The following is a 19,254-nucleotide window of genomic DNA, read 5'->3' on the forward strand; positions in this document are numbered from 1 at the left end:
ACCACAACCAGCTAGCAAACAACAACCAGCTAACAAACCACAACCAGCTAGCAAACCACAACCAGCTAGCAAACAACAATCAGCTAACAAACAACAATCAGCTAACAAACCACAACCAGCTAGCAAACCACAACCAGCTAGCTAACAACAACCAGCTAGCTAACAACAACCAGCTAGCTAACAACAACCAGCTAACAAACCACAACCAGCTAACAAACCACAACCAGCTAGCTAACCACAACCAGCTAGCTAACAACAACCAGCTAGCTAACAACAACCAGCTAACAAATCACAACCAGCTAGCAAACGCCGAAGAGACCTCCCGAGTTCTCTTAAATTGTGTTTTTTGAATGGGGTCTGACACACCAGACCCCATTCAAAAAGTACACGATTTATGAGACTCTTTAGGACTCGTGAGGACTCACCTCTCTCGGAGGACCACCATGAGGACCCCCGGCCCAGTACTCTCCACCTCGGTGGCTCCCGGGGGACGGGTACCTCCTGCGGGGGGGCGAGCGGCGGTAGGAGTCCGGGTGGAACGGAGGCCGGGTCCTGGTCCGGTCGTCCCGGTAGCCCGGGTCTGGGTAGGACCTCGGAGGCGGCGGCCCTCGGCCTTCCATTGGCGGCCGGTAGCCTCCTCTCGGGGGTGGCCGCCCGCGGTACATCTCCAGTTTCCCGCCTTCAACCAGCGGAAGCTTCCGGTTTCTATTTAACGAAAACGTTAAAACAATTTCAACTAAATGATGAAGCGAGTCGATAAAACAGATTCTCAGCTCCTCGATCTTCTTCTACAGAACCTTCAGGCTCTTCTTCTGTGGAACCTCCGGGTTCTTCTTCTACGGTTACAAATACGGCTACAAACACGCTCACTGCAGCGCTGCTGCCCCTTTCAGGAACCACGGGGAGCCTCCGGGCTCTTCTTCGACGCAACTGAATCGGGCTCTTCTTCTACGGTTGGAAATAAACACACTGCATCGTTGCTGCCCCTCCAGGAACCACACGGAACTAAAGCTATTCACCATTTTAAATATACAGTACATGAATAAATGCATTTATAAATGTATGAATACAGAAATTAAAAAATAAAAGATAAATACAAGTTGATAACAGGACATATATTGTTTTTCATTTTGTATTCCTGTATCTCTTTGTTTTATGCATTTATTTATTTATATTTAATTCATTTGTAATCCTCTATTTGGTTAGATCTTATGCTTTTCATCTGCTGCAGATTACAACAATTGCAAATATTAAAATGTATTTTTTTTATAAGTCCAGTTTAAGGACCTCTTCAATCAAACATTAATTGAAATTCAAATGAAACAAGAACAATATTTGTTGTGATTTATTTATTGAATAAACAATAATATAAGTTTAGACAGCAGAGACATATTTATGACAACCGACCCGGGTCTCAGGATCACTATGAGGGGCTTTTCGGGGCAGCTGTAGCTCAGGGGGATGAGTGGTTGTCCCCTTACCACAAGGTCGTCGGTTCAATCCCCAGTTCCCCTACAGAACTCCCTTCCACATGTGGAAGTGTCTCTGAGCGCGACACTCAACCCCTTGTTGCTCCCCGGGCGCCCCACAGGGCAGCCCACCACCCCCCAATCAAGAATGGGTCAAGTGCAGAGAAGAATTTCCCCAAGGGGATTAATAAAAGTGTATGTTTTTTTTCTTCACTTCACCTGATAAACACTGGAGTCCTGATCTTCACCAGGAGTGGAACCTGCAGAGAAAACAGAAACTCACCTTGTACTCACAATACTGTAGACTGACACTAACACACCTCATCTTGACTGTAGAGATTCACAATCTGCTGAAATGAAGGAACATGCACTTTAACTTATCCATTCAGGGCCCTTGTGAGCAACTGTTCTTGTGACTGTAGGAACCGGAAGTACACTGGCTGTGCTCATGAGAGTGAACACTTAACCTTTACGCTGCCTGGCCAAAAAAAGAAATAGTTCTAATTGTTACAAAAACAGCCATTAATAACAATAATTGTTACAGCCAATCAGCTTGCAGCTCCGTCAATGCGAGCTAAACACTCTACAAAGTCTTGACTGTTTGCTATCTGGCTCCTCCCTGACTACAAATTGAGTAAGGAAGCTAGCACAGTAGCAGCATTTTAGTAGCTCTTAAATGTTTCTTACTGATAGAACTTTGTAGTTTGACTTTATTGAAGAAATTGTACTCGATACAACAGCAGATCAGTTGATATTCAATTTATTGTTTAAACGAAGACAAACATGTTTCAAGTGTAACATCTGTCCTGGAGTTCCTGTGTAAAGATAAAAGCTGAACTGGACACCATAGTTAATGAAGGTTATTGGATCAATGGAACTATGATTGGACACAAAACATAAAGTACTCTTAACCCCTAGGTCAGCTCCATCTCCCACTTCTCCAGGAAGTCCTGCAGGTTCAGATTGAAGACGTCGATGCCTTTGGGGGACAGGTGGACGCCGTCGGCTCGATACAGACCCGTGTTGGCGCCGCATCGGATGTTATCGTGGGCCAGCGAGCTGCCGCCCAGCTCAGAGACGATGTTCTGGATCCTGCGGTTCACCGTGGTCCGGACCAGGTCCACTTCGTGGTTGTCGGTGGAGTGGCGCCACACTCGCCGAGGGAGAATGTTGGACCACACGACGAGGCACTGCGGGAAGATGCTCCTCATGGAGGCCAGGTCCTTCTTGACGGAGGCCAGCAGCTCGGTGGGGCTGTCGGTGCTCAGGTCGTTGCCCCCCAGGTGCATGATGAGGACGTCCGGGTTGGGCCAGGTGACCTTCAGCTGGTGGAGCTGGGGCAGGAGCTGGGACCACGTCATGCCCTGGGTTCCCTTCCACCAGATGGTCACCTTGCTGGGGTCCATGCCCAGCTGCATACCTACCTCCGGAGACTTGGCCCGGGACTCGGCCCAGTACACCAGCGAATGACCACAGATCCACACGTTCTTGGGCTCCCTGGCATTCGGCATGCCTAGAAAATTCAACAGATTGCATTTGTAAGTCACAACCTGAAGAATCTTATGGATCCCAAACTGTTGCTGAGGGACACAAGTCCTCAGGCTGGTTTCACTGAGACCTGAATGGTCTGGAGACCAGTATTTGCTTTGCTCTTGGACTCGACTCACAATGTCATCAATGTAAATGAACTGCACAAACATCTAAATATTCACGTCCTTAATCCAGACCTTAAAGCAAATGGAGACATTTCTGACTAAAGTCACTGGCTCTCTGTGAAACTAGCCACAACTCCCAGTATCATCCAGTACTTCTGAACAGAGTCAACCTGTGGTAGTTCCTATTCTCTACCTTAATGTAGTCATCACTGCTTCAATTCAAGAGCACTTTCTTTCTAGCTCAGTGTTGATCATTTAATAAAGTAATGAACACACCGGGAGAGTTAATCAAGTTCTAAAGTTAACAGTTTAACTGCGGTCGATGAGAAATGTGTGTGGTCTTTTTAGTGAGTTTTTAAGAGCTTGAAAGCTTCATGAGTTCATGATTCAAAGGATACACGTGTACATGTCGGTTTGGAACAACAGCCTCAGACTGATCAATCAATTCAATTAAAAGATCAAAAATGATCACCTACCTTCACCGGCAAGACCAAACATATGTACGTTAAACAGTTCTAAACCTTCTGCGTTACTCAAGATGAAAGGTTAGACATCACAGTTGAGATCTGAATGGCGTTGCTGACGTTTAGCTGTTTTATAGCATCTCCTAGCTAACCAAGTATATGCATTAACCGTCAATGCTGGAAACATAACATTCAACAAAAACTGCTATCGAAGCACTGAAGCATTGGATTTGATCAAATTTAATGTCGGTATAACCTTAATATTTTGACTACATCTTTCTCTTACTTTAAAAAGAACAATGTCTTTAACTCCAAAGCGTTTCCTCTGAACCTCACACGATGAGAAACCAGAGTCCAGTATTTCATTCAGAGAAAGGAAATGAAATCCCTGATAAATGAGCGAGATTCAAGCCATTAACTGTTTGGTAATGAATGTGTGCTGGGTCGAATCCCACTCATTGCTATAAACATGATAAATTACCCCAAAGCAGATCACCGATTCAGAAATGATGATGTGGGTACTAATCATCAGAGGACTGATGGAGTCCATCAAACGCTCATCCAGCTGGAACATTTTGAACACCTTTCGAGGTGATTTTCCATTTCTGTTTCCCGACTCCACACTGGACCTCGTCGTCTCCGCTTCAGTCTGAACCGGTAGTGTGGCTGTTCGTCTCGTGGTGCACTGTGATGGGTTTTCATGTGTGGGAAAGTTACCTGAGCAGCATAAATAAATACAGAGACGAAACTCGCTGCGTTCAGAGGATTTAAATTATTGTCGTTTGGGTCACGAAACTGCAAAAGTACACCGACTGAGAAACGACAGTCAGCGTTTATGACGATTTGAAGACTGAAACAAAAGCAAAAATAATCCCAAAACATAATCAGGACAACAATCGTTGAGCACGTAAATACGTGTAAACCCGTTAGCAGCATAACCGAGTGATGTTACATCTAAACATGAACAGAAACAAGAACAGAAGGGTCTAATCTGACCCCGACATTACTGACCAACTAAACCACTAAAGACATCGACAGCCATCTGGCGACCTCGAAACAATGCTAACAGATTTCTACGTTAGCTCCTTGAGCTAACATTAGCTCACAAAACAAGCTAGTCTCAAGGCCAGAATCCTGAGGGTCCGATTCACAGATTAAGTAAAAATACTGATGTGCTAAACTTGTTGAGGGGGCTTCATTTAACAAGAGGACAAACTTAGCGGAGAAATATTAGGTTAAAATGATGGTTCCCAATAATAACCAATGAGGTATAGAGTTACTTACCATAGTGATGACAGACTACCAGTAAGTCAGGCCTGAAAATGACAAAGCTAACGATATCCGACTGACTCCTAAATGATGTTAAAAGCTCTCTACGTTAGCTTCCTGAGCCAACGCGTCTTTTCACCGGCTGAAAGGAAAAGCGAGTTCATAGAAATCAAAAGGGCATGACCTATACATGACCCCCAAGGGTAAAAGCTCTCCGTTAGCCTTCTGAGCTAACGTTAGCTTTAAACTGGACAGTAAAGAGAGGTCAAAGCTCAGAATTAAAAATTCAGTTATTACGTAATATTTTAGGTTGTTTGGGATACATCGGGAACAGATTTAGTTTATCACTATAATGAGCATGTTAAAGTTATTGACATCTGACCAATGACCCCTACATGACAGGTTAGCTCCTAATAATGTACAATAATAATTCTTAATGACATCCGACCCCTACATGACAGAGGAAGCTCTTAATAATGTACTAAGCTTTGCATGAGGCACATGGAGCAGGAAAGCGGTCCCAACAGCTCTGTGAAGCCCAGGATGTAGTAAAACAAGCACTTTCCTGAACATGGCTTCCGTTTCTGTAACGATTTAGTAAATTACGCAGAGACAGTTATGTTCCTTCTTCAGTTCAATAGAATGAAAGACGAAATTTCACAGTTGGAGGAAATTCTTGGAAAACTGAAATTAAGTCAAAGTCCAACGGCAAAACCATTTTTACAGCTCTGGTGAGGCAGTTTCTGGACAGAACCGTGTGTTTACCTTCTGAACTCACCCTGGCTCCACAAATCAGCCTAGATGTTCCCATCTAGCAAACGGCCACGAGGCGGCGTCCTGGGTTATGAAACCACGCGTGTGAAGACACCTAAACTCATCCTGGACCTTGTGCTGCACAAAATAACCAAACTATCGCGTGTTCTTTGAGTTTCTTGCCGTTGGCGTCGTAGCTAGCTGACACGAGAGAGTATTACTACCCAAGTACTTTATACTTAGTACTACAAGCGGTAGTAAGACCGAGTGGTCCGAGGGCTTTGTCCTTCATCTTCCTGCTTTCTAGGTTTATTAAACGGCAACGCGTAGTTACGGTGTTTACTGTCAATTAACATCAACTCCAAGTATAGCGATTAGCTTAGCATGTTCAGCTAGCTATTTTACACTCAGCGGTTATAACAGGAGATTGTTCCCTTTCGCGTCCGTCTCTCTGGTCGGCGGGTTGAAGACGCCTCGTTGTTCACCGTCCTCTTCGTCTCTTCTTTGGAGCAATGAACACGGAGCAACAGCACAACATCAACAGAAATACTGAGCATGGGGTCAAAGGGATTGTAGTTTTGCGACCGCCAAACTTTAACAAAGCTCAGAGCGGATCTATTGCCTTGTAGTTTGTCCCTAGTGGACCCAGATTAAATCATGGGATATTGAAGTGACCCCTGAAGGGAGTAGCAGTATTTAAGCTGGAAGAGGGAGACATGGACCAAACAAAACTAGCTTGCCTCAAGAGTCTCACTAATCTACACGTCTAGCTCGCTAGTGCTGAGTATCACACCTCAATAATTACTTGCTACTATTCAAGTACTGAAAACAGCCAGGTATCCAAGGTTGGCATCAAACGCATGTTCACAGTTTACTGACTAGTTAAATCAAGAATATACAGTGCTGGCGTCAGTACTGAGACTCGCAGTGGCATCTGGAAACATAACCTTCGAAAAAACATCTCGATATTAAAGTCTCATAAGCTGATCTGACTATCTGTGCTTTCTGGACTCCTGGTTGTTTGAAACTAGATAACATCATAGGAAGAGGAAAAAGATTTTACTTTGTGCAGTTGAGATTGCAGCTGGCTTCTTCTCTTGACCGCCGGGTCGACCACTAAGATCGGCTAACGACTGAGGCAGAAGAACGAGGGCAATGCCCGAAAGGAGTCTAGTCGTGTTACTACGTCAGGACGTGTTGGTGCTGCTGGGAGAGCACGAGACGCTAGAAAAGTTGATTCAAGCAAAGACATTTCCAGGACAAACCTTCTTGTGATCCTCGATTTCTATCACAAAATGAAACAAGACACACAAGACAATGCGCAAGACATTCTTGTAGCTTTGAGGTGGAGTGAAACTCTAAGATCACTTCCTGCCTTGTGGGACTGGAGACGCGTCTTTACTTTAGTTCGATCCAGACAACACTTAGCGATACTTCCATCATGTGAACTTCTTACTATTTTTACCAAAGTTAATCAAGTAACTCTGGATCTCACCAAAGCCTGGCTAACGGGGGAAATAAATGTCTCATAAGCTGCTCTAAGTCGCTGTTTAGCATTTTCGATATTTAGCCCTAAACGTAAAATAAATGACATGCATTAACTTGTCATTTCCCTAACTTGTTTACTTAAAAATACATCTCTTTGAAGAACTAGCACACAGAGAACAAACCTTTATGCTCAACTCATGAATCACAGTAATTCAAAAGGTTGCTAGTTAAGTTTGATGTATGTAACAGAAAGGGATCTGATACCTGGGAACACCCGCACGCCGTCCTTCCACTCGCCGCCCTGATTCTTGCGGGTGAGCCAATCCTTGTAGTTCTGCTCCCTCTTTTCTAAAACCCTCTGGTTGTACGAATCCAGCTGCAACACAAACACATCAAGTCACAGCTTCCCCTCGTGTCTGCCATCACTTCTAAGAGTTGAATCCCGGTCTGTCTGGATCACATGTGGCTCAGAAAACCAAACTGTGACAGCAGATACAGATCCTTGAAAAAGGTGTAGATTAGCCACAGAATGATTTGCAATGGTCCATCCAAACTGAAGATAAAAAACACTCCCTTCTTCTTCACAGGTTCTCTTACTTTGACATCTTCAGTAAATCTGACCCTACTTTCTTACTTTTAATCAAGTGAAAGTTTAAAAAGGTGACCATACCTTCTCCTTCTGCTTGTTCTTTATCTCATCATCGGCCTCCGTTGAGGTCTGGTGACAGGAGGCCGGTGGAGGGGCTGTGGGTAAACTGAACTGGACTGATTTGACCGGTCTGGCTGGTGGTTGAACAGCCAGAGACTTCACCGTCTCGATGACCTTCAGGCATCTGGCCACTGTGGTAGAGATGGAGGACTGGCTGACGTCGGCCGGACCGGACGGTGCGGGTGTCGACGGTGGCGGTGATACCGCGGTGACGACTAAAGGCTGCAAAGGACTGGAGGAGTGAAGGGGGGGCGCCGCAGGGGGCTGGCCAATGAAAGGGAAGACCGTATGACTGGAGGGTGGAGCAAAAAGAGCTTGTCCGGAAGGATAACGGGGTGGAGGTCCAGGAGGAGGTCCTGGAGGAGGACGCCGGGGCGGAGGGCCAGGGGGAGGTCCTGGAGGAAGACCAATCCTCTGGGGTGGTGGACCAGTTGCAGGAGAAACGGAAGAACCCATGCTGGGGGTGCTGGACCTCTGCTCTGGAGGAAGCTGGGTAGTGACTCCAAGGGGCCAGTTGCTTGGTGGCAGTGGATGTTGGTAGTGGGCGGGCGTAGGCTCAGGAGGAGCTGATGGAGGAGAAGTCGTGGAGGGTGTGCTTCCCATGGTCTTGGTAAGACTCTGCTGCTGTTGCGCCTTCTGCAGCGCCTCCAGCTCCTGCTGGTCCAGGAACCCCTCGTACTCAGAGACGGCTTTCGATCTGCCGAGTGGCTCCAAGCTGGAGGACCGAGCAGGCAAGGGGGAAAAGATGTGATCCAATTCAACGGAACCGGTTCTACTCGTTTGCCGTTCTTCCTTTGAGGATAACAAAGTCTCTCTCTCTGAGGATGAGGATTTCGGGCTGTAGATTTTTTCTTGGGCTCGGCTCGCCAGTTTGGACATATCCCCTGTACTCAGCTTCAGGCCAATTGTACGGAGTAGACTTTGGATTTTGTCGTAGGGTTCTGCGTTGTCCTTTGGTTCCTCACTTCTCTCTACTGAGGTTCTTTTAGGGCTTAGCTGTGTGTTTTTCCCCTCCAGAGCGAGACTGCAGCTGGGTTGCTCTTGAGCCAATCCCAGGATACGAGAGAAACCACCGCCATCTTGAAGTGCCCGCTCGTGAGGCAGGAGGTCATCGTTCACAAGAACCGGTTCCGGTTTCTTTTCCGCGTCCACCTTTTTATTTAGCATGTCGAGGAAGCGATCGAGGGGCTGTTTCACAGCCGGCGCTGCATGGCGTGGAGCCGTGTTCTTCAGCATCGTAGAGGGGCTTCCGGGAGGCTGTTCTGCAGGAGAAAGAGGTCTCACAGAGGGTTGGGAAGATGACGTTGCTGCAGTATTCATCAATGGAGGTTGAGTGGAAGCAGAAGGAACTTGGGCAGGCTGAGAAGGAGGCGAGGGGCTGCAGGGTTGTGGAGACTGGCTCCGCTGGATAGGGCGATAGGGATCATTGAACGGTCGGTCCGCGTATGCCGGGTCGTAGTAGCGGTCTTCGTACGGCTCATCGTAAACATCGTAGCGATCGGTGTAACGTTGGCCGGCAGCGGGAACGCCGCCATAGGAAGGGTCACCATAGAGACGAGCGTCATAGGGGCGGTCGGCGTAGGGACGACCGGCGAACGGATCGCCGGGGCGCTCCATGTACCGCCGGTCCTGGTAAGGACTGTACGGCCGGTCGTAGTAAGGGCCGTCGTAGGGCTGAGAAGAACAATAATCGGGTCCGTCTGGTCGCTTCTTCAGGATAGACCGGACCGGTTTGTACTCTGTAAGAGGTACGGCGATCCGGCCGTGGTCATAGTCTATACACGTCCTCTGTCCGGGGTCCATGTCCACCAGAGACTTCTTGTAGGCGATCATGTCGTTCAGCTCCTCCAGCTCCCGCTTCTTCCTCGCGAGCTCGTCGTCCACGACTCCACCGCGTCTGGCAGGAGGGCTCGGCTCGCTCCTCCTCTTGTGGCTGTCTTCAGTTTCTCTGCTGGTTTTGCTCCTCCTCTTGACGGCCCTCTCCTTGCTCCTGCTGCGACTCCTGCTGGAACTCTTGCTCCGGCTGCGACTCCTGCTGTGACTCCTCTTCGCGGGCCGGTTTGGTCTCTCGCGGCTCCGGCTCCGTCTGGACCGGCTGCTTTTATGGTCACGGTCAGTGCTGGTGCTGCGTCTCTTTTTGATGATACGCCCAAACTGGTCTCTGGGCGGACTTCTGCTCCTGCTCCTTGCCCTACTCCTGCTCGGACTTCTGCTCCTGCTCCTGGCCCGACTCCTGCTCGGACTCCTGCTCCTGGCCCGACTCCTGCTCGGACTCCTGCTCCTGGCCCGACTCCTGCTCGGACTCCTGCTCCTGGCCCGACTCCTGCTCGGACTCCTGCTCCTGCTCCGGCCATGTTTACGCCGAGTGGCTGCGTAGTCCCTTCTGCCGATAGCGGTCTTGCTGTCCTGCGTTCGAAGATTCTTCACCACGGCCTTCAGCTTGTCGGCCTCTGGTTTTTCTTTTCTGAAAAGTCGGAGGGGCTTCTGGTAATAACGTCACATCGTTTGTATTTCTATACATCCTGTTTAAATGCCAATGTGTTCATCGAGTCAGGTTACAAACGTGACCATCTACATTTACACATAAATAGGTAAGTATTTGAATTATACAAGAACAACTCCTCCGGTATGGTTTATATTCTACCACATTAAGAAGTCATTACTCACTCAGTGTCTTCTGCTTTGGCCAGCTTGATGGTCATCTAGCAACAACACGCACATCAGAGGTTAGAAACACAATGACCTCATCAGGTCACAGAATGCAGGGTTCATGCACATTTTCCCCAATGGATTTCCAGGATTTTTCCATGGCTTTCAACCAAATTTCCATTACTTTATTTTCAGGACATTTAACCACCATTAAGTCCTCCTCACCTTCCCTCTGTTGGCCCCGACACCTCCCAGCCTCCGGACGGGCAGGAAGACGCTCTCGGTGAAGCGCTTGATCCTGATGGCCTGGTTCCCGCCTTCTGCCGTCTCATGCTGGAGAAGCACAGCAATGTTTTTACACAACAAGAGAATGTTCAAGGTCCAGTTTATCACACACAGCAGGAAGCCATCGGAAACTACCCGAGGAATTTAGGACTTTTCAATCAAAAGAGACCCTGAAGGTCCAGATGAGGATCAAAAGAGACCCTGAAGGTCCAGAAGAGGATAAAAAAGGGACCCTGAAGGTCTAGATGAGGATCAAAAAGGGACCCTGAAGGTCCAGAGGAGGATCAGGACTCACCGGCACCACGCTGAACTCGACTTTCTCGTTCAGCTCCAGCCTCTTCTTCTCGATCACCTCCGACATGTGGAAGTAGAGCTGAGGGTTCTGAGCACACTTGATGAGTCCGGAGGCGTGAGAGAACTCTATCACGATGCCCTAGAGGAGGAACACAGGCCATGAAGGAGAACTCTATCACGATGCCCTAGAGGAGGAACACAGGCCATGAAGGAGAACTCTATCACGATGCCCTAGAGGAGGAACACAGGCCATGAGTCTGGACTCTGAGAGGACTTACATGTCGACGTTGTTCGATGGACTCTTCGAAGGAGTCGGGGAGGATCTCCACAAAGGTGGCTCGCTCCTCTTTGGTCTCTCCGTGGGTCGCGATGTTGAAGCGAACCTTCACAGGCGAGAACGCGACACACAGAACGTCACACACAGAACGTCACACACAGAACGTCACACACAGAACGTCACAGACAGAACGCGACACACAGAACGTCACACACAGAACGTCACACACAGAACGTCACACACAGAACGTCACACACAGAACGTCACACACAGAACGTCACACACAGAACGTCACAGACAGAATGCGACACACAGAACGTCAGACACAATGTCACACACAGAACGCGACACACAGAACGTCACAGACAGAACGTCACAGACAGAACGCGACACACAGAACGTCAGACACAATGTCACATGCGAGGACGAGGAAACGTGAGACGGAGGAAGGAAAAAAATACTTTCATTATTTTTCACTCGATGTCTCAGGGTTTGCGGTATTGTAGTGATTTAAATGAAGTTGAACGACATGTGGGGACGGAGATGAGGAAACGTACAAAAACATGTTGTCTCGTCCGATAACAGTCGCGCTTGGTGCTTATTAAATCATGACGCCGGGTTCTGTTGGGAGTCGAGGAGCGTTTCCTCGAGGCGTCCAGGCGTGAGACTTGGATCCTGCGCCTCCCAACAGAACCTGACTGAGTCGTCACCTTGTCTCCGTCCAGCATGGTGGCGCTGCTCAGCAGGTCCTGGGGTCCGAAGGGAAGCAGCTTCTGTTGGCCGTCAATGGTCATCACCAGTCGGCCCATCTCTGGGTCCGGCTTCACTGCTGCTGGAGCTGCTGGCAGCTTCTCCTCCACCTCCTTCACCTCCTCCTCTCCTTCTAGTTTGCCTTCCGCCTCTTCCTTCTCATCTTCATCCATTTTCTCTACTTTGATTTTGACCTGCGGAAAAGAAAACATGTAATTTACAGCTAAAGAAAGGGAATAAATAATAGAAACACCTGCAGAATGTTCTGAGTGGTGGTTCTCTGCACCTGGGGCAGCCCTGCACCTCCTGGTTCTCCCGGGTTCTCCGCAGGCTCCTTCTTGATCTCCTTCCGTGGATATCTGGAGATGGCTTTGAGGACGGTGCCTTGGAATCGCTCCTTGCTGACGTCGTCCAGCGTGTCAGGGTTCCTGACCTGGATGCCGAGCGGCGTCCACTGAGGAGGAGACATGTCGTTAAGGTGGAGGAGACATGTCGTTAAGGTGGAGGAGACATGTCGTTAAGGTGGAGGAGACATGCCGTTAAGGTGGAGGAGACATGCCGTTAAGGTGGAGGAGACATGTCGTTAAGGTGGAGGAGACATGCCGTTAAGGTGGAGGAGACATGTCGTTAAGGTGGAGGAGACATGTCGTTAAGGTGGAGGAGACATGCCGTTAAGGTGGAGGAGACATGTCGTTAAGGTGGAGGAGACATGCCGTTAAGGTGGAGGAGACATGCCGTTAAGGTGGAGGAGACATGCCGTTAAGGTGGAGGAGACATGCCGTTAAGGTGGAGGAGACATGTCGTTAAGGTGGAGGAGACATGTCGTTAAGGTGGAGGAGACATGTCGTTAAGGTGGAGGAGACATGCCGTTAAGGTGGAGGAGACATGTCGTTAAGGTGGAGGAGACATGCCGTTAAGGTGGAGGAGACATGTCGTTAAGGTGGAGGAGACATGTCGTTAAGGTGGAGGAGACATGTTGTTTCCTTCAAAAAAGTGGAGGAGCACAGCTCCTGCCTCCTGTGTCCCTCCTGCTAATGCCTCCCTCCATCTCCTTCTCCATGAATTACCGACACCATTAACACATGACTAACTGTACATGGAGCCAGGTCCTGCCCACCACCTCCTGCTCTGACCACCAGGGCGTAATGTTAGTGGTGGTTGGTTTCTTGGTACACTTGTCTTTGTGAGGCCTGATGGAGGCGTACAGGTTATTGCTGATAACCATATTAATAAACTCCATGAATTCTCTGGACTTTATTCTTCTGCTGTTTTCATCACGATGTGAACACAGAGAGAAATCAAGAGCTCTTACTTTGCATTTGGCTGCAGCCAGCGCCGCCGCCACCTCCTCCCTCTTCTTCCTCTCCGCCTCCCTCTGCCGCTGCTCCGCCTCCTCGTCCCTCCTCTTCCTGTCCTCCTCTTGTTTCCTCCTGTCCTGCTCCTCCCTCTTCTTCCTCTTCTCTTCCTCCTCCCGCCTCTTCTGCTCCTCCAGGATCTGGTCCTCCACCCTCTTGGTCCTCAGCAGCCGAATGGCTCTCTTTTCCGACTTCACCTGCCAATCAAAGCAAGGGATGAGGCGGGTCCATAACATTCTGACCAATGGATCTCCACGACTTTAAACCCGACGTCCACGACTTTAAACCCGACGTCCACGACTTTAAACCCGACGTCCACGACTTTAAACCCGACGTCCACGACTTTAAACCCGACGTCCACGACTTTAAACCCGACGTCCACGACTTTAAACCCGACGTCCACGACCATATTTTCATGACTTTAAACTAAATGTCCATGAGCAAACATGGTGTGAAATGTGTGTGTGAACAGTAAAAGTGATAAAATGTAGTATTTAAACTAACAATGAGGATTCAAAGCATACAGTAAACCTTAAATGACTCAAATGAATGAGAGACAATAGTTTATTAAAAGAATAAACATTTATATAGATGTCTGTATGTGTGCTGCTGACATGTTGAGCCTCTTTCTTTTAACAGCAGATTCATTATTTAAACTAAATGAACGTCATGAACACATGAATATAACACATTCACACCACTTTGGGGACTTTTTGTTTTTCAAGGATTTTTCCAGGCCTGAAAATGACCATTTAAAAACTCCAGGACTGTTCCAGGTTCTCCATGAGGGAGGGGCCTGTCCGTCAGACTCACCATGGCGACCGTGAACTCCACCTCCTTGTGGATGTCGCTGCTGTTGAACTTGACGTCGCTGAAGTTCTCACAGACGTCAAAAGGAAGCTCGCCGAGCTGCTCCGAGTTCACGATTCCCTCTTCTGGACCCAGAAAGGTGACGATGCCCTGAAACAGAGTCAAGGGTTCAGTCGTGGCCACCACAGAAGAAGAAGAACACAGACCCGACCGGCAGCGGCGCGCTACCAAATTTCATGACTCTTAACCAAATCTCATGACTTTAAACCACATGTCCGGGACGACGGCGCGCTACCAGCTCTCTCTTCTCCTTGGTGTAGCTGAAGGTGAAGGGGATCTTGTGCTTGATGTTGGCCGCCCTCCTCTTGCCGGTGACCACGTCCACCAGCAGGTTGATGAGCACGTGGTCGTTCCTCAGCAGCGTCACGCCGCAGTCCCGGTGGTCGAAGGTCACGTTGGTCTTCAGGGGGCCGATGTTGGCGTGGATCTGACCCGGGTAACCCTGCATGTTGGGCTGGGAGGGAGCGGAACCAGTGGAACCAGTTACAGCCCATTAGATTACAAACAAGGTCATGACATCATCAGAGGTTATGGAGGCTTTATATGCGCTAGATTCACACCATGATGGTTATCAATATCAACTATTATACGTCTGTCCTCTTCACCTACAAGAAACACAGCGTTTAGGGGCGTGTCCTCTATAAGCCCCTCCCTGAGGGGGGCATCGTGTCCTCCATAAGCTCCTAACTGAGGGGGGCAGCGTTTAGGGGCGTGTCCTCTATAAGCTCCTCCCTGAGGGGGGCATCGTGTCCTCCATAAGCTCCTAACTGAGGGGGGCAGCGTTTAGGGGCGTGTCCTCCATAAGCTCCTCCCTGAGGGGGGCATCGTGTCCTCCATAAGCTCCTAACTGAGGGGGGCAGCGTTTAGGGGCGTGTCCTCTATAAGCCCCTCCCTGAGGGGGCATCGTGTCCTCCATAAGCTCCTCCCAGAGTGGGGCAGCGTTTAGGGGCGTGTCCTCTATAAGCCCCTCCCTGAGGGGGGGCATCGTGTCCTCCATAAGCTCCTCCCAGAGTGGGGCAGCGTTTAGGGGCGTGTCCTCTATAAGCCCCTCCCTGAGGGGGGCATCGTGTCCTCCATAAGCTCCTCCCAGAGTGGGGCAGCGTTTAGGGGCGTGTCCTCTATAAGCCCCTCCCTGAGGGGGGCATCGTGTCCTCCATAAGCTCCTCCCAGAGGGGGGCAGCGTTTAGGGGCGTGTCCTCACCGTGGGCTCTATGATTGGCTGGCTGACGATGCCCTCGTACAGATCTGTGTCCAGCTTCATGTTGACGCCCAGTTCCGGCGCGACGCCGGCCTTCCCGTTCCGCCAGAGGTTGTCTTCCCCGGCGGAGCCGTGGGCGGCGGCCTCCTCGGCGGCGGCCGTGGCTGCGGAGAGCGTCAGGAGGAGGGGCTCCTTCACCCGCCGGATCCTGATGGCCCGCTTGCCCCCCTTCAGCTGAGGAACACACCAACACAAACGCCGCCGCAGAATAAACTCCCGGACAGAACGGCCTGCGACAGGAAGTGGAAAAGGTCTTTGAAGACGCGCTGCTCACCGTAGCGACGGTGAACTCCACCTCCTCGTTGACGTCCTCGTCGGTGAACTCGATGTCGCTGAAGTTCTCTCTGACGCTGAAGGGAAGCTCGCCGTGCTCGTCACACTTGATGACGCCTTCGCTGTCCTTCAGGCTGACGATGACGCCCTGAAAGAGTTCAGAAACACTCAGAGACCTGACCTGAGGTCTGGAACCGTGGACCAGGACCCCATTAATGAAGACCCTTTATACGGTTTAGTGTGTGTGTGTGTGTGTGTGTGTGTGTGTGTGTGTGTGTGTGTGTGTGTGTGTGTGTGTGTGTGTGTGTGTGTCGGACCTGCTCTCTGGTCTCGGCGGTGCTGCTGAAGGTGGAGGGGATTTGGGGTTTGATGTTCGTGGCCTTCCTCTTCTCGCTGACAATGTCGGTCAGCACGTTGATGAGCACCTGGTCGTTCTTCAGCAGCGTCACCGTGCTGTCCTTCCTGTCAAACCTCAGGTTGGTCCTCAGCGACCCGATGTCCACGTGGACCTGACCTGGGTACTGCCGCTCGCCGGGCTGCAGAACCGACCAAGCAGGACCAAGGGTCAGCGACAGCATGAAACAGGAAACAGGAAGGGTCGGGCGGCGTCCAAACTGACCTGAGGCTCAGTGATGGGCTGGCTGACCACGGCTTCGTAGATCTCTGTGTCCACGTTCTCGGTTCCCCCAGGTGCAACCTTCACATCCGTGGCTATGGACCCGCTCTGCTTCAAAACATGAACTATCCTTTAAAACCAGTTTGTGACATTTACATACCAATGGGACTAATGGTTTCTATGGAGAAACAGGCTCACCTTCTCCTTGCAGGCGGTGAAGTGAACTCTGACCCCGGGCGTCATGGCTTTTGGGTTTCCAAAGAAGGCAGCAAAGCTGAAGGTGAACTTCTCCAGATCCTCTCTCTCGATGTAGCCGAAGGAGGGCTGAGGACCAGTGACACGCTCCGATTAGGGACTGGATCTGGACTCGCATGGTCCCTCCAGCAGAGACGATGCAAGTCTTTCTGATCAACCCGTGCAGACAGACATGTGAGACAGGAGAAAGCACAAGGCGTGGTCTCTGGACCAGGTCTACCTACCCCAATGAAGGAGATGATCCCGGTGGACCGGCCAGGAGGAGGCCTGAGGACACAAACACACAACGTCAGCGACAAAGAGGACGCGAGACCAACTGCAGCGTCCAACAACCCACTTACTTATCAAACGTGCGCTTCCCCAGAAGCCCCAGAGCTCTGTTGGTCTTGGCGGGATCAGGTCTGGGTCTCTGGGCAGCAGCAGCGGGGTCAGCCGCTGGGGTTGGAGTGGTGGGCGGCTCCTCGGTGGGATTCTTAGTTTCCCCCGGAGTTAACTCAGAACCCGGAGCTGAAATCAAGGCTTTGATCTGAAAAACATGGATCTGGATTAGGCAAACTCAGATCATGGACTAGATCTGGATTAGGCAAACTCAGATCATGGACCGGATCTGGGTTCAACATGTGACCCTGAAGACTTGGACCCCTTAGTACTGATGCCACACAGGAGAAGGCTTTAGTGAAGTTGAGTCTTCACTGAGAACCATGACAGGCGAGAGAGCAAGTATGCTATATTATGTTATATATTATGGTATATATTAGTTCTTACTGAACACTGGAGTCCTAATCTGAACCTGTTGTAGCTGATCGATGTCCTTAGCAGCTACTTACCCTGACTCAGAATGGTTCCAGTTAGTTTGAAGCATTGTTATACAGTGTTGTCATCAGCATTCAACACCATGTTGGAATTTTTAATTGACAAAGTGAGACCATGTGTAAAAATGGAAAAGCGCAAAGGGCCTAAATTACATCCTTGTGGAACCCCACAGCCAACATATCTACAGTCTGATAAACTACCATTTAAACCTCAACCCAGTACAGGACCAGGTCTCTTATGGACTCACCCATTCCGGCTGGTCTGGGGGCGGGTTCAGCATCTCCTCCTCCACCTGAACACAGAGAGGCTCGTCAACCACCACTCACTCCAACAAGGGACTAAGGACCTGGAACACCTGCAGGACCTGGAGGACCTTGCTCACCTGTCCTGTCCAGCCGGGCGGGGGGAAGCTCATGTAGCCCAGCGGGGGCCCGCAGGCTGGAGGGGGGGCCGGCCCCGGTCCATAGGTCACAGGGTCCGGGGGAGGAATTGGTGGTCCAGATGGAACAGGCTCGGGCCCCCAGCCAGGGGGCCCCCAGCCCGGAGGGGGGGGTCTCCAGTCCTCGGGGTGAGGGGGTCTCCAGTCTTCAGGGTGGGGGGGTCTCCAGTCATCCGGGTGGGGGGGTCTCCAGTCCTCCGGGTGGGGGGGTCTCCAGTCTTCAGGATGGGGGGGTCTCCAGTCCTCCGGGTGGGGGGGCCTCCAGTCTTCATGGTGGGGGGGCCTCCAGTCAGGGTGGGGGGGCCTCCAGTCAGGGTGGGGGGGTCTCCAGTCAGGATGGGGGGGCCTCCAGTCCTCGGGGTGGAGCCAGCCTCCAGGCGGCGGAGGGCCCCAGTCTTCCGGGTGCGGAGGTGGACCCCATCCTCCCGGCGGAGGGGGACCCCAGCCTCCCGGAGGAGGAGGGCCCATGTCCAGGGGTCCCATGGGGGGTCCCATGGGGGGTCGGGGCCGCATGGGTGTCATGTCGTCACCGGAACAAAGCAGGAAGCGACGCAGTGAACTCACGAACCATCAACACGCTCCAAAGATACTTTTCAGTCTCAAACGCGTCGCTTAACAAAGTATTTAAATACAGAACAGTTAAAGCTGAACGAGCGCGCGAAGGAAGAACGACGTTCTTCTTCTTCTGCCGCTGCTTCTTCTTCTTCTACTGCTAATGCTGCCGCTACTTCTTCTTCGTGGGTTTTAATAGCAGACGCGGCGCCACAGCGCCCTGCGGTGGAAACAGAAACTTATTGTTCTCGTGACGAAGATTTATAAGATAATCAAATATAAGGGTAAATATATATAAATATAATAATATAAACTTAGTCATGAAATAAACTAATAAAATAAAATATACATTTGTATATATTTTATTACATTATGTTGAGCTGACTTTATCCAAAGAGACTCACAATAAGTTCATGCAGCTGTGAGGACAAACTCACAACCAGAGTCAAGAAAGTTAAACTAAGTGCTACTTTCTTTATTCAGGAAGTTGTGTAGCACGGATCTACAAGATGTTGTGTAGCATGGACCTACAGGATGTTGTGTAGCATGGATGAATATAATAAAATGAACTCGGTCGTCGTCCTGCAGCAGAAAAAGCTTTTATTTAGTTTGTCGCTCGACTCAAAACCAGAAGAACTTCATAGAACATCAACAAACAGGAACACGGTAGTCTGGACTGAGACCAGAACACGTTAGTCTGGACTGAGACCAGAACATGTTACATTGCAGTGGAACCAGAAGCTCCTCCCTTGACGCTCAAA

At 50.1% G+C, this 19,254-nt stretch overlaps 2 protein-coding genes across 5 annotated transcripts in view; both read right to left on the reverse strand.

Annotated features, from left to right (window-relative positions):
• The window catches only part of znf318 (zinc finger protein 318), a 16,697-nt gene extending 15,823 nt beyond the window's left edge, over positions 1 to 874 (reverse strand). The window contains exons 1-2 of one of the 2 annotated variants that reach the window (XM_068601868.1): positions 798 to 874; positions 426 to 705 (exon numbers count right to left, since the gene is read on the reverse strand). In XM_068601868.1, coding sequence (XP_068457969.1) covers positions 426 to 665 — 240 coding nt within the window. In that variant the 5' untranslated portion in view covers positions 666 to 705; positions 798 to 874. Of the gene's footprint in view, positions 1 to 425 lie in introns of both variants that reach the window. The other variant, XR_011080061.1, reaches the window with a different exon arrangement.
• A 1,339-nt stretch (positions 875 to 2,213) lies between these two features.
• Positions 2,214 to 18,653, reverse strand: si:dkeyp-121d4.3 (uncharacterized). Of its 3 annotated transcripts, none has more exons than XM_068601865.1 (21): positions 17,885 to 18,653; positions 17,750 to 17,794; positions 17,031 to 17,215; positions 16,914 to 16,956; positions 16,633 to 16,758; positions 16,438 to 16,542; positions 16,136 to 16,354; positions 15,820 to 15,966; positions 15,489 to 15,719; positions 14,523 to 14,741; positions 14,231 to 14,377; positions 13,375 to 13,614; positions 12,349 to 12,516; positions 12,023 to 12,256; positions 11,314 to 11,418; positions 11,037 to 11,174; positions 10,682 to 10,789; positions 10,475 to 10,509; positions 7,769 to 10,271; positions 7,363 to 7,474; positions 2,214 to 2,982 (listed from the first exon to the last, which is right to left on the reverse strand). In XM_068601865.1, exons 1-21 carry the CDS (start codon positions 18,461 to 18,463, stop codon positions 2,384 to 2,386), a joined length of 6,288 nt encoding a protein of 2,095 aa, XP_068457966.1. In that variant the 5' UTR covers positions 18,464 to 18,653; the 3' UTR covers positions 2,214 to 2,383. The 3 variants fall into 3 exon arrangements, with proteins under 3 accessions (XP_068457966.1, XP_068457965.1, XP_068457967.1); XM_068601864.1 differs by having other exon boundaries at positions 16,438 to 16,545; XM_068601866.1 differs by having other exon boundaries at positions 2,848 to 6,895; positions 16,438 to 16,545.
• Between the last annotated feature and the right edge of the window lie 601 nt (positions 18,654 to 19,254).

Source organism: Clinocottus analis, unplaced genomic scaffold (assembly GCF_023055335.1).
Source record: "Clinocottus analis isolate CAN_PGR_092001 unplaced genomic scaffold, fCliAna1.0.p SCAF_55, whole genome shotgun sequence".
NCBI lineage: Eukaryota > Metazoa > Chordata > Actinopteri > Perciformes > Cottidae > Clinocottus > Clinocottus analis.